This window comes from Nematolebias whitei, chromosome 21 (genome assembly GCF_014905685.2).
Source record: "Nematolebias whitei isolate Nwh7 chromosome 21, NemWhi1, whole genome shotgun sequence".
NCBI classification, from domain to species: Eukaryota; Metazoa; Chordata; class Actinopteri; order Cyprinodontiformes; family Rivulidae; genus Nematolebias; species Nematolebias whitei.
The window spans coordinates 33,905,346-33,919,971 of record NC_056518.1 but is presented as its reverse complement, the minus strand read 5'-3'; the positions used below and the strand labels follow the sequence as shown (position 1 = coordinate 33,919,971).

The 14,626-nt window shown below is 38.8% G+C and overlaps 2 protein-coding genes across 2 annotated transcripts in view; both read left to right on the top strand.

Moving 5' to 3' along the window:
- The window catches only part of dtnbb (dystrobrevin, beta b), a 302,359-nt gene that overhangs the window by 111,914 nt on the left and 175,819 nt on the right, over positions 1 to 14,626 (top strand). The window lies entirely within an intron of this gene.
- Positions 1,413 to 6,540, top strand: LOC119427593 (MAP3K12 binding inhibitory protein 1). Its single transcript, XM_037695228.1, has 9 exons — positions 1,413 to 1,532; positions 2,330 to 2,446; positions 2,664 to 2,891; positions 3,443 to 3,539; positions 3,893 to 3,958; positions 4,188 to 4,346; positions 4,638 to 4,735; positions 6,202 to 6,240; positions 6,332 to 6,540. Exons 1-9 carry the CDS (start codon positions 1,413 to 1,415, stop codon positions 6,437 to 6,439), a joined length of 1,032 nt encoding a protein of 343 aa, XP_037551156.1. The 3' UTR covers positions 6,440 to 6,540.

Sequence of the window (14,626 nt, the reverse complement as noted above, 5' to 3'; positions counted from 1 at the left end):
ATATATATATATATATATATATATACACACATGCACACGCACGCTCACATGCACATTTCGAGCTCTTTGCTGTGTGGGAACATTTAGCAGCTGCACAGCATGTCAAACCATGTCAAGTGTTACAGTCTCTTCCTGTTTCGGGGGAAAATATCAGCTCACAAGTGAATTAAGCTAAACAGGCTCGTCTTCAGACCCCTTCCTAAAATGATTAACCTTTCTAAATAGCATTATTGAGTTTTGAGTGGATGGTAGTGCCGTCTCTTTGCCTGTAATTATTCTTTTTCTGTTGTTTCCTTCATCAGTCTCTCCCTCTCCCCTCTCTCTCTCTTCACTCTGTGAAAAGAAGGTAAGAAATGTCTGAATAAAAGAGGGAGATTTTCCCACAGTCACTCAACTCAGAGAAACATCATTGTGGCCTGGTTCCCATCACAGCGCTGCTGCTTCGTCCATCGTGTTCAGAGGCACAACTTCTTAGAATTAAGTACTATTCTTTCTCCCGTTGAAGAAAATGATCAAATGCAGCAAAAAATATGTTTTGTCAGCCTAATCATCAAGAAACAAAACTTATGTTACTGTAGATATAAATTTAGGTCAAGACCCAAAACAGCAGCTCAAAATTCTTTTATTTTGGTTAAAACTGGCAGAAGACAAATTTTATTTATCTTCTATTTCTATAAAGCAGTGACATATTTTCAAATTGCCTGGCCTATTTTATTTAAAGATTGACATAAGTAGAATTTTAGTTTGATAAAGATTATAAAATAACTTTAAAAGATCAAGTATAATCATATAAGCATATTCAAAGAAATCTGGGTAATTTTGAATAAATATTTTTAAATAAATAATTAAGACATTTGAATTATTTTTTAACAGTAGACTAATGGGCAAATGTCAACTTTTACCTACAAAAAAATAAATTAAAAATGGAAATGAGTTTCCAATATTTTGTAATGTATGTGCGTGGCATAAAGAAATGCTGAGATCAAATATAAAAGCAACAATGGCTCTTCAGTACATTAAATTTCCATCCATTCATTCATTCTCTATCCGCTCTTTGCTTTCTGGGTCTGTGGTGCGTGCGGTCACTGTGCGAGGCAGGGGACACGGGGGACACCCTGACCCTGGACAGGGAGTCCATCAGGGACACAGAGACAAACGAGACTATCATCCAATCGTATTCTCACCAATAATAAAGTATTAAGAAACAATTTATCAGTTAGCCTAACATGTAAAGTTAGGAAAATGTTGCAAATTGTTTTTGCTCTGTGAGAGGAAACCAGGGCAGATGAACCCGGAGAAAATCCATGCACATTGCTACTTTCAAAGTGCGCATGCGTTGGGTAGAGCAACTCTGAAACCACGTGGCCGCTTTCCAACCAATCAGCGCACAGTATTTTCGAGCGTCGGTAGCAATGGCGGAGACATCGAAGCTAAGTGAAAGCGAAGCTCCTCCCAGTGAGCCAACTAAAATGTCCAGTTACAGGCACTGCATGGATGTGATACTGAAGCTGCTTTCAGACTTTGGAAAAGAGGTTGGTTTGGCAAATTTAGGCTGCTTCTCTTTGGCTGTTTCTTCTTTCAGTCCGAGTTGCTAGTTAGCTACATGCTAATGTTTTTAGCATCTCATACTAGCGATGCTAGCCTCGTAGGTTCATTGATCGTTGGTTAAATGCTGATTATTTTTCGAGGAATTGAGTCATCATGATTGGACTCTCGTTTATAATCAGTTTTAATAATTAGAACTTTTTGCAGTTAGGCACGTGAGCAGACCCGGTGTCTCTCACATCGCCTTAGCCGGCATGTTATATTTTTATAATTTTATAATTTGTGTTTGAAATAGATTAAATTATAAATAATTATATGATATCTCTGTTTTTTGTAGGTTTGTCGCTGATTTCTGGAAACATTAGAATACTACTCAATGGTCACACCTCATTTCTACCTTTGTTTAGTATAAAAAATACAATAAACTGTCAGATCTTGTTAGTCTTCATTGGAAAAGATTATTCTCCAGAATCACAGGTTATAATGTATATATATGTTTTTAAAACTCATTCATAAATCAGTAATGTTTTAGATGCTGACTAGTTTTTTTTTTTTTCTGAAGCCCTTTTTTGTTTGTTTAGCACTGCAAAAACAAAAGATTTAAAGTAATATTTTTGTGTACCAAAAAGTACTTTGCTATTAATTAATATTTTTAAAGAACCTAAACTTGAATTAATAAAATTATTTGCAGATTTCCAACTTTTTTACTAAATAAATTTGTATTTGATAAGCGAGTATTTTGTCTCAATATGCATGTCTTTCTGTCATCTGTTTTGAAATAAAGCTCAAATTAGAAGAGGCTGCTTTGAAAATAGAAGTGAACCCCAGTGCTGTCGAGCTTTCTTCGTCTTCAGAGACTCGGATTTATTCGTGCTTGCAGGCGCATATCACAAAATTACAGGTATTTTTTGGTAAATTGTATCATTTGACTTGTGTTACTAAAATGATTTGCACAGCTAGATTTTAATTTATGAACATTGCACAATTATTGTTACTATTTTTGTGCAATTAGCACACTTTTTTTAAACTAAAGTATTCCATTCTATGCTACTGACTAAAATACAGACACACACTCTCTGTGCTTGTGTGCAATCAGTGTTTTTCCTGTTTTACCACAGGCTGTTTCCAAAAGCCTGAGATCACTGGTGGAGGCTGATGGTGTTACATCAGTGAAAGAAAACACACTGGATAAAGGTGTCTCATCATCCTCAGTAAAAGTGCAGACAGCTGTGTTGTCTGAGCACCAAGATCACAACTCTGAGCACCAAGATCACAACTCTGAGGCTGCAGAGAGTAAGACTTCAGATGATGACATCATGGTTCAGATCCGAGCTGGAAAGTCAGAGGTTGGTCTTTGTCAACATCTCTGTTAGCTGTTCAGGCATTGACATTTTAAAGCCTTTCACACTCTGTCAGGCAAATGAATAATCACAAGTAATTGCTCCTAAGGATGTGCACATGACATGTTGCAAATGCTTGATAGAGACCTGATACTGGGTTCGACAGAGAAGGGGCCTTGTAGTGCTGTGATGGGGTAGAGCAGACCACATTGCTGGAGGGTTTTGAGAGAGGGCCAGGTCCTTGATGGATTATGAAGTGGATGCTCATTACTCTGAGATTGCATGTGGATGAAGGACAAGAGACCCCATTCTGTTGTGCATTTATTTTGGTAGCCAGTCAAACCACATTCATATTCCATCGTATGATGATGGTAAGCAATTTAACTTTTTGGACTACCTGGAATAATTTTTACTCTGTTTCTTTTATTAATGTAACACAGATCTCTGCACTCGTGTCTAGCTCACTAATAAACAAGCAAAACATTGCATTCTTCACACTCATCAGCAGCTCATCAATCCATTGTATCTTATCGGTGTCGTGTCTTTTTTATCTCTAGATTGAGCGAAGAATATCTGCATTTATGGAACGCAAGCAGATGGAGATCAATGAAAACAATGTGCGCGAGTTTTGCAACGTGATCGACTGCAATCAGGGTGAGAATGGAAGAGGCTGGGAGGGGGCAGGGTGGAGAGGGAGCCTGCACACAGATTGCCAATGTTTGGGAGAGAGCTGATTTCCACAGGCGAGAGGTCAGGCTGAACTGCTCCAGAGTGGGGCTGAAGTAGCTAACACACTCGGCCTCAAAACGCAGCGCGCTCTGTCCAGAAAAACACGAGACCCAGAACCTTTTTGAAATTCAAAGCTTGTATGAGACACCAGTAATAGAAATCAGGAGAAGCTGCAGTTCATGGGTGGTGTATTCATTTGTAATGTTTTATATTTTTTCTCTGATAGTTACATTTATAAATTCTTCTTGCATTTTTTTATGGAATTTTATTCTTCACAGAAAACAGCTGTGCCAGAACAGATGCTGTGTTCACTCCTTATCCAGGCTTTAAAAGCCACGTAAAAGGTAAGAAAATGGACGTTTTATTGTTTTCATGGGCCAAAAAGTCTTTTTAAGGCTGAACTTTTTCAGAATTGTATACAAAAATATAAAAGCTTTTGTTACATTTTGGTAAATATAAATTGGGATATAATCGTTAACTGTTTAATGTCTCATATGACCTTCTGTGGAAATGTTTTTATTTAAATCATTATGTTTTAGATGTTTTCCATCATTGTGTTTCTTGGTCGAGCAGTCACACGTGTAGTAAACACTTACGGGCCTCAGACTCGTAGTGGGGGATGCCAGGGGGAAGCGGGGGAGCACCAGAGGGGGACGACTGTAAAGGATTGTGGAAATGCAGCCATAGAGGAGCGACTCCAGAACATCGAGACGCACCTGAAGCTGCCGTCTGGTGAGGGTCCCAGAAAAGTCTTGATTATACAAATATCCAGGTGTTGTATGTTTGTTAATGTAGATGACAAAAATCATATATTGAAAAAAAAACAGACTGAAATCTTTGCTGACTACACCAATTAATCCTTCATTAAATAGTATGTTGTAACCTGAAATGTTTGCATGAAGATTTCTGAATTTCTATTAAGATTCTTCTCTCCTTTTTGACTCCTAAATTATTTCTTAAAGTAATGATCTATTCTAAAGTAGTCATTTGTGGTTTAGACGTTTAAGTATTTTCTTTTCTCAGTGGGGCCTGTCCCTTTAAACATCTATCAGAGACTCAAGAAGCTGGAGGATCGTATCCTGGAGCTGGAGGGACTCTCACCCGAGTACTTTCAGTCCACGGTGAGTTCTCTGGCTTGAACATTAAATACATGGAGGACATTATTAATTACTTCTCATTACTTAAAAAATAATTCAGGCACTATTTATTGAAAACTAAAGATCTAAAATATGTTTCACGCTGATTCTGACCAAAGCTTTGCATGCCAGTCTCTGGAGGACATGAAATGTGTTTGAGACCTACAACACACTCGTATAATGTGGCTGCACTGTTCTCTCTGGAGGACGAGTCTAAATATAACCGAGGTGGAAGAAATGAACATTGTGCATATTTTACACAACACATTCAAGTTAACTTTTCTCCATTTACTACACTTAACCACACGTACCCAAGAGACTTGACGTCTGTATTGTTTTATGCAATTAGCAGCTTGAAATGTGTCGTCGTGTCTGAGCGGAGATTCTTTGCAACTTATCATGTCGCAGTTTTTCAACCTCCTGCATTTTCTGTTCCTTTTCCACAGTCTGATTTGATCGTCTACTTCCCGAGCGTTTGTGTTTTCTGATAATGGAGTTTCTTCCCTCTTTTACACTTCGATGCATCAACAAACGTCACTCCCAAGTTGATGTCAAGTGCAGTTTTTGTTCAGATTTACCTAAAAGGTTTAGGCTATAGGAGACGGTTTGTTTGAGATGACAATATTTCATGTCTTTTTAAAGAAGCACAGACTCAGAATGTGTCTGGGTAGTTTATAAGACTTCATGTTACCACTGTAGAGATCAGCAAAGTCCCACAGACTCTAATTTCCTAACTTAAAGGAGTCGGTCCAGTGTGTTAGCTATCTAAGTGTGCTTGAGATGCAGCATGTCTCTTTATACGGTGTTTCTCAGCACAGCATGCTGCTTCTGTACGAGTGCTGCTCTCCATCTGCTTTTGACTCACTGCATGTTTGTGTGAGCAGAGCAAGAGATGTGGAGTGTCTTTGAATAAATGGAAGAAGATGGGGGTCTTTTATATTCAAAGTCCCCTCCCTCTTCCCTCCCCCCTTCTTATTTTTTTTTGCTGTAGCTTGGTGTTTGCTGAAAAGCTGCACACAGTTGGCCCATAGTTGTAGGAACAACATTCTAATGCTCGGCAGCAAACGGCTCCAGAAGCGATTCTAAAGGTTTTACCGTTGGAATCGAAGATTTCAAATTGAAGATTTCAAATTGAAACGCTCGGCTTTAAGCAGCGCACGTTCTATTCAGGCTTAACCAGGACATTCGTTGGGTTAGAGCCCCTTATCTCCTCTGTTTACCGTCTCTATTGTAAAAACAGCCAGCAAAAGTAAAATTCAATTAAGAGCCTTTTTTATAAGTTTGTTTTTCCTTGTCCAATCTTTTTTATTATATGAATTTACCTCCATTTGTTCCATCAAGTGAATCCATACAAACCGTTTGTAGAAGTTTTGAGTGTTTGTGGTTCACGAAACTCAAGTCAGTTTAGAAACTGCTCTAATTATTTACAAGTTTGTTTTCTTGTTTTGTAGAGTCATCTACACAAGAGACCCAAGATGTCCAGGGCACAGGTTAGCACTTGATTTTTCCTTCCTGCGTTACTTTATGAGTTGAGTGGACTGTTCTGAACAGCTTCTGTTTTGGGGGGCGGGGGTCCTTCAGGCCTGCAGTCTGACGGAGCTGGATGAGAAGATCAGCGCAGTGAAAGCAGCTCTACTCAAGAGGATGACTGAGTTTGGACCCAGGTGTGGTACTGATTATCCACTGTGATACACACAAACTGTGCATGTTTCACGTGCCTTTTTTTAACCAGTCCTCAGTTCATCTGCACTTTTATCACGTCTTTATCAGTAAAACTGGACCGTTCCAATCCCAACTTTATTCATGTCAAACATCTGCTCTAGCTGCATTTCGTGACTTTACACTGGTTTTTGTTTTTTTGGCAAGCAGATTGCAACTTAGAGCTGTATTTTTACTTTTCAAAATCCTTGTAAAATTGTATCTTGATGAAAAATGAAAAAGCAAAAAAAATAAAAAAATCAGCTCCATAAACAGAATCTAGGCTCTGGTTTTTATTTAGTGTTAAATGTAGTTTATTAAACCTTTCACAATGAAACTAATAATCGGTGTAGATAAAAGTTTTGTAGACAAGTATACATATACAAGTATATGTAGTGAATATAAATACATAAAGTACACATTTGGCATCGGCTGTTTGAAACGTCAGTATCTGTTTTATCTCACAAACTTTAGATTTGCCTGTAATTTTTTTATAACTTTCTTTTGCATATCATAAAAAGCACATTTCTGTAAATGGATTTGTACAAAAATAATAAATCTGTAAATAAATGTTTTTCTTCCTGCTTGAACAGTTGGACTTGTAATTTATTCACAATTTAGATAAATGTCACCTGATTATGATTATGATTAATTTGATGATGTTTCTTCTAATCGTATGTTCTAGAAGCTATCAGCAACGAGTGAAAGGTTTTATTGTTGTAGGTGACGACATGGAAACTGGAAACATGCAATGCACTATGTTGCTGTGAAGTTCTATTTTTCTGAAAAATGTCATATTTGCTTAAACAAAAGAAATCTAGATAGTTGCTGATTGGATAAATCAGCCTAAAGAGATGCATCACTGAGCTTCACCTTCAGATAGCTGAACAGATGCATTATGGAATGGTTTTATTTTGAAGCTGAGCTAATTTAATGTTCAGTAATGATGCGAAGGTGAGCGTGTTTTTGTCGGTGTGTAATGGAGACGAGTCTCAGAGAGAGCACCTGATTTCTCCTCCCGACTGCTGCGTGACGATCATCACCCCTAATGCTCGTCATTATAACAAATGACCTGATTACTGCAACTCTGTTTGGAAAACAGACTGGAGACCCAACAAACCAGCGTTAAATGGGACGCCGCTGCGTTTGACACTGTGACACGAACGTAATAAAAGGCTTTCGCATCGACTTTAACGGAGCGAGCGACTGAAGGAATAATTACACATTTCTCTTATGAGTGAATGTGAAGGGCGGCTGGGTTACTCTGCTGCATCTGACGGTTTTAGATTTATCGCCTGTCTTCAACACTGGAGACTTAAATTCTTAAAGTCTTTGTCTCTATTTACAAGTCGGTTGTTGAGTTATGTTCAGCTGGATTTCTCAAAAATCTTTATAATAAAGTAGATCATTTCTGTAAAAACTAACATGAAGACTGAGTGCTGACAAAGGTGAGTGAAGTATTTGTTGGACTTTCAACGTTGAAAAGAGGCACGAAGCAAAAGGATGCACAGAAAACACACGACGCATTAAAAACTAAAGATGCACGAGACTTAACAAGTCAAAAAGGATCATAAAAAGAATAAAATGAATAAACCTGTGTAAGGAGACAAAAGGAGGGAGGTGTGAACAATAAAAGGTTCTTAAAAAGAAAGTGAGGAGACAAAAGGAGGAATAAAAAGGATTAATAAAAGAGAAGCATCAAAAATAAGTGTACTAAAAAGAAAGAAATGATACAATATAAAAAGACTACGGACAAAACGAAGGAAAAAGGTGATATGTTGCTAAAAAGGTAAAACGCTTGCATAAAGAGACAAAAACATATAAATATAAAGAATGCATACAGAAACAAAAATACAAAAGATGCACGACAAAGACAAAAAAACTTCATTACTTAAAAGCAAATATGCTGCAGGAGATTTCAAAGAGTTCAAAGTTGGAAATAGAAACAGTGATTTTTTTTAAATATATAAACGTCAAAAAGCAAATGTCAAAATGTGAAGTGCTGAAAATGTGATGCAGTCGTTACAAACCAGAAAAAAGTTGAAATAAACGAACAAGAACTTGTAAAAAAGAAAAGAAGCCGACTCAGCATTCACACAGCTGTTGTTAACAGTAAATCAGGAAATTTAAATTTGAAACAACGTCATTAAAACAGGACTGAAGGAACGGTCCCAGGGTGGAACTGAGTTTGTAGAAAAAAGTCCAAACTGACTCCGACAACGTTTTTGAACCTTCATTATGAAACTATTGTTCCACGTTATTTTCAAACATGTTTCTGCAGCATCAGCATAAATATTTTAAATCTTAAAGTAAATTATTTTTTAGACGACTACATTATCCAGTCAAGGATAATCTGGACTTTTCTGTGTTTTATTTCTAATGTCAATTTACTTTTAGAGTTTTCTTCATATGTTCTGATATTGTTTTTGCATCTTATTTGTAAAAATAATAATAATCTGTATGACTTTTTATAACCGTCTGTTGTTGTCATCACTCTTTGTTAAATCAGGTCCGTCTGTAAATGAGTCCTGGAGGCTCGATGGGATTAACCTGTAGAAGTAAAGGTTGAATGAATGAATTAAAGGTAATTTTAGTAAAATTGCACATTAGAACTGAATTAAAATCCTAAAACAGACATTGACTTAAGGCACAGATTATAAGAAAACAAAGTTGTTTAGTTCTTTTTAAAACGTAAGGACGTGCACGTGGAGAAAACTTGAGCAAACTGACCTAATGAATAGATTTCAGGCTGCCAGCCTCACAGCAAAGGAAGCTACAGTGCAGCTTTTTAAAATAAAGACAAGTTGTTTGTAGCAGAATCACTGGGAAGTTAAAAAAGCTCTGAGGACACGGAAGAGTTACTGGACAGAAATAAAATACTGTATTTTAATAAAGTGATGAAGTCATGTCCTGAAGCTGCTGCAGGTGTGACAAACTGAAGGTGCAGCAAACTTTCTCACGTCTGAACATTACTGTACCCCCCCCCCCCCCCCACACACACACACACACAGAGCTGCTGCTCTTTGTGCATCCTGTCAGGATTTTATTTCAGAGCTGATTGATGGAGTGACCCGAATAAAACAGGATGTTGCATTGTGGGTTTTTTCCAAGATATTTCATTCTTGAGGCGGAAATGGGGACGTTTCTTTTCACCCTGTCTTTCAGGTGTACCCTGCTTGTTGGGGTCCGTCCGTCTCTTGCTCATAGACTGAAACCCTCCGGAGCCAACAAGAGGCCACAATGTGCTGGAAGGGGAGCACTTGAGCTCTGCTGATGTGAACGTGGGGAGGGTCGGGGATCTCATTGTTCCCGGGAGCTTTTGTCTCAGACAGCTCCCTTATGAGGGTTAATGAGGACAAATTGGTCTGAGTGTAACAAACGGATTATGGAGTCGGACAAAGGTTTGTATTTTGTGTGCTGGTCTCGCTGGGATCCACCCATCGTCCTCCCATCGAGTCAAACGTCCTGACTGAACATCTCATCGTCTCCGTCTTGTTTTAGGACGATGCTGCAGATTTCCACACAAAAAAGACGTTTGCATCACGATGAAGTGCAATCAGTGCAGTTCTGATTCTTTCCCACACTGCCTTCTTTATCAAGTCAAATTGTGGACATTAGTGTCAGTGGGTAGTGCTCTGTGGTTGGAGGTTTAAATCCACAATAAGCCACTCGCTTCCTATTGACTCTGTAATTCCTGCCTGTCAATCAGTCCTGCTTCGACTTCATGTCTTGAAATGTACTTGGGAACCTCGGTAGAAAGACACAGAGGTGTTCCTTGTCTTCTGTGGGTCCAGTTTTTTTTTTTTTTGTAGGGTCGAAGGAGAGGATTCATATCCATTCATATCTCACAAACTCTTAATGGGCTCTAAGCCCTCCAGAAAGAAAGCTCTTTCCTGTGACTAGTCAGCTCCAGTCTTTATTCATCTGTGGCTCTGTGTCAAAAAAGACTGTTGCTCGTTTGTGCCGCGAACAATGAGGAACAAGGCTGAATCTCTGGCTGGGAACAAAGAACGGAAAACAGGCTTTTCACTCTGCAGAACATTAGATTCTGACACATTTTGCTGTGGCACTTTTTCCCCCTCATCCTGAGTGCTCTGGCTCTGGTCTTATAAAGAGACCACCTGTTGGCAACAAGCCTGTTCTTCATTACTGACAGGCCTATTATCACAGGATGAGGAGCGCCACAGGCTAACTTTTTTAAGTTAACCCTGCTGCAGTTTCTAAACCCTGCCAATCGGGAAACATAGATTACATATTACTGGTGCAAAATCTATTTCTGCTCATAATTTAGTATGTTGCGCGTGAATAAGGCTGGAAGTACTTCATTCATGCCTCCGTTAGTCACAAACAGTGGAATCAAAGTGCACAGATTGAACCTTTAGCTGTTGCACATTTTCAACCAAATTCAAGTTTTTATTTATTTGTTCTTTTAAAAAGCAGATTGGAGCTATTTTTCAACGGACGTTAACGTAGCTACAACTTGCAATGTTGCCATTATATGCTAAATAAATATATTGCAACAATATAAAAGAAAATAATGTATATATTTTAAAACTGGATCAAGTTTAAATATTTAGGAGAGTGGTGGAGATACAAAAATGTTTTCTGTTTTTGAACGCTGAAGTTTTTATTAGCCACCGCCGAAGACACGATGACCAGTTAGATTTTGTCTGTGTTCATTTGACTGCTCCGCAAGATATCTCATGAATCACTGATTTTAACTAAATAAATTAGGTCTCCCATGGAAATGCAGTGTGAACTCTTATTGCTGAAGAACTTGCTGCAAAACAGCTGAAATGTAGCTAAAAACATGCTGAAATATACCTGAAACGGAAGTTCAAGCCTAAATTAGCAGAAGAAAGCGGAAAGAACACATACTTGCTGAATTAGGTTTAAATAAGCAGAAATTAGCACAAAAATTAGGAAAAGAGCTAAAAAAAAGGCTGAAATTAACATAAAATAGCTGAAAAGTCAGAAAGATGCTTAAACTACCAGAAGAAAGCAGAAAAATCTGAAACGAGTTAAAAAAAAAAAAAAGTGTAATTACCTGAAAAAGCTAAAATTAACATACCCCACCCCCCAGCTAAATAGCAGCTGAAATAGCAGAAAATGCTGAAACTAGCAGAAAAAATTGAAAGGAGCATAACAAGCTGAAATTAGCAGAAATATGTTAATTAGGCTGAAAGTAGCAGAAATTACCATGAAAAACTTGAATTTATCTGAAAACAGCTGAAATTAGCTAAAAATGGCTAAAGGTCAAACAAGCTTAAATTAAAAGAAGAAAGCAGAAAGAACATGTGTTTGCCCATTTAAGCTGAAAGAAGCAGAAATGAGCACAAAAAAGTGGAAATTAACTGAAAAAGCTAAAATTAGCATAAAACAGCTGAATAGTAGCTGAAATAGCAAAAAAGCTGAAACTTGCAGAAATAAGCTAAAAATTAGCAGAAAGAAGAAACACAAAAAATGTTGCAGTTAGCAGAAATAATCTGAAAGAAGCACAAAACAGCTGAAAAAACAGCTGCAATTAGCTGAAAAAAGTTTAAATTTGCAGCAGGAAGCTGAAAGAAGCTGAAGCAGAACAAAATGTGAAAGGAGCAGTAAAAGGTTGTAAACACATCTAAAGGTTTGAAGGATGAAAAATGAGCTCAATTCATTTTCTATTAGACAAAATGGCAGACAAGGCTAAATATTTCAAAAAGCTAAAGTTGCACCAACACCAGAAGTCATAGCAGGATTGTCCAGAAAGAGCCGAACATTTTGATATCTACAATTTTGAAATAGCTTCAAAACTGCAGGTTGAGAATTGCACCAAAAAACGCACGGACTAGATCAAGTAATGCCAGGAATACGGAATAATAAATATAAACAGGATCACAATAGTGTGAAAGATGAACAGCATTCACACCATTAAACTTTCACAAAGTAATCAATGGATTGATGAAGTTTAGGAGCCGAATCGATTCATTACGGTCGCAGCAGCTAAGCAACCTTAGCAAACAAAAACACTGTCGCTGCAACAGTTACAACAACTGAGCTAAAGTTTGGTTTAGTAGCTGAAACTGCTGATCACACAAGATCTGCTTTTAACACTTTACAACAACTACCGGACTTAACTCTGTTAGAAAAATATCTCACGAGCCATTGGACACATTCTTATAAAACTTTCTGAGAACTTTTTGAGTCAACCCAATTAAAGATGGCCTCCGCAGCTAACACACCAGGAAGTCCAACAATGCTCGTACTTTAGCCACTTTTTAAGATTTTGAGCTAAAATTAGTTGTTTTAGCCGAGCACATCAACAACACGCTACACAATGGACGACAGAAAGAAACTTTGGCATTAACTGTTGGTCTGTTAGCAAAATATATAGTAAACCACGGGACGGATTTTAATGAGACTTTGGAAAACAACCGATTACATTTTGAAGAAAAACCTGACTGAAGGTGTCTGATGAGCCGGAGTTAAAACTAAAGTCACTGTACTCGGTCAGTTTCACAGACACTAAGCTGGAGTCGTTCACAACACATACTCTGAGCTTTAATGGACCTAACGACATCTCACAATATCGCTTTAGATCACACATAACTTCATTTATTTATCATTAGAAATTAACTTTGAAACTATAAAACAACGGGGGGGCGGGGCTTCAAGGAATGCGAGGCCTTTATCTTGGAACAGCTTCAAGGAGAACAGTTTTGAAAAAGGGGAACATTTGTTAGAGTCATGCCATCGCCGTCGAAGCACATCCGTGCAGTTGCTCTTGTTTCATGTTCACAAACAAGCGGGGCACATGCACCTGCGACCCTCCCCCAAACACAGAAAACACAGGAGAGGATCCCCCTGCAGCCCACAGGCTTCAACAAGAGGCAGTCAGCTGCGCTCTGTGGCCCTGCTGCACGTTCTCCAGGCACTCTGGAGTTAAATGTTCCTGTGATATTGCCAGGAGGGAGCAGCGGGAGTTGAATTCAGGCAATTACAATCAAGTCAGGGCATAGTTAGTGCGTGGGCCCCGGCAGCACCTGAGCTGGATGCTGATGAGACACTTAGCCCTAAACCCTCATGCATTGGCCCCGGCGCTGTGTCAAGCCAGCCCTCCTACCCCCACCTTTGCCCTCCCTCGCCCCCCTCCCTCTCCTCCCACAGCAGCAGACCCCCTACTGGACACTTCCACTTCCCTTCACCTCATTTAGACCTCTAGAGTTCTCCCCCTCCCTCCTCGGCCCTGCATTGCAATAGTTGGGCTTTATATAGGTGGCGTGGAGCACTGCACTCAATCACTCTTCATTCATTCACACTGTACAATAATAACTGCTACTTTCAGATTGTCCTTCAAGCACCTGTGCATAGCCTCAAACCTGTGCTGTGTCACGGCACCTTCTGGACTGTGGGAGGAGTCGCTTTTCTCAAATCCACAAAAAAATAAACTAAGGCCCAGCGTTTTATGAAGGAATGCATATCGCTCGCCTCCTTCAGCGTCCTAAACGGAGGTCATCTCATCCTGAGAAGGATGGATTGGAGTTGTTTTCTCCTAAACGGAGGTCATCTCATCCTGAGAAGGATGGATTGGAGTTGTTTTCTCCTAAACGGAGGTCATCTCATCCTGAGAAGGATGGATTGGAGTTGTTTTCTTCAAACGATGCTTTGTGTGATCTCATGCCTTTCTGTAAATCGGTTGTACTGTACGTCTTGTGGCTACTACAAGCTAAATATTAGCTCAATATTTTTAAATCTGAACAAGTTATTTCTGCTAACATGTTGGATAATGTCAGTTAAGTGGCAGCCATCTTGAATGTGGTTGATTCCAAAAGTTAATTAATTGTGGATGCACATTCAAGGATTAATCTCCGAGTGATTAAAACTACAGTGATTCATCAAATATTTTGCTAAAAAAAACTGACAGGGTTGACGTTATCAGTTAATGCTAAAAATTTCAAGCAAAACTTTTGTACAATGTGAAACACTCAGGGTATATGCTGAGGATAACTTCTGTCTACTGCATCAAATTTAAACTCAACAGTCTTCTGGTTCTGGAGGGCAGTCATCCTCTGTTGCCACGGTGGTTACCATCATCATGCTGCTAACAGGACCACTCTGCTAACAGGACCGCTCTGCTAACAGGACCGCTCCACTAACAGGACCACGCTGCTAACAGGACCACTCTGCTAACAGGACCACTCT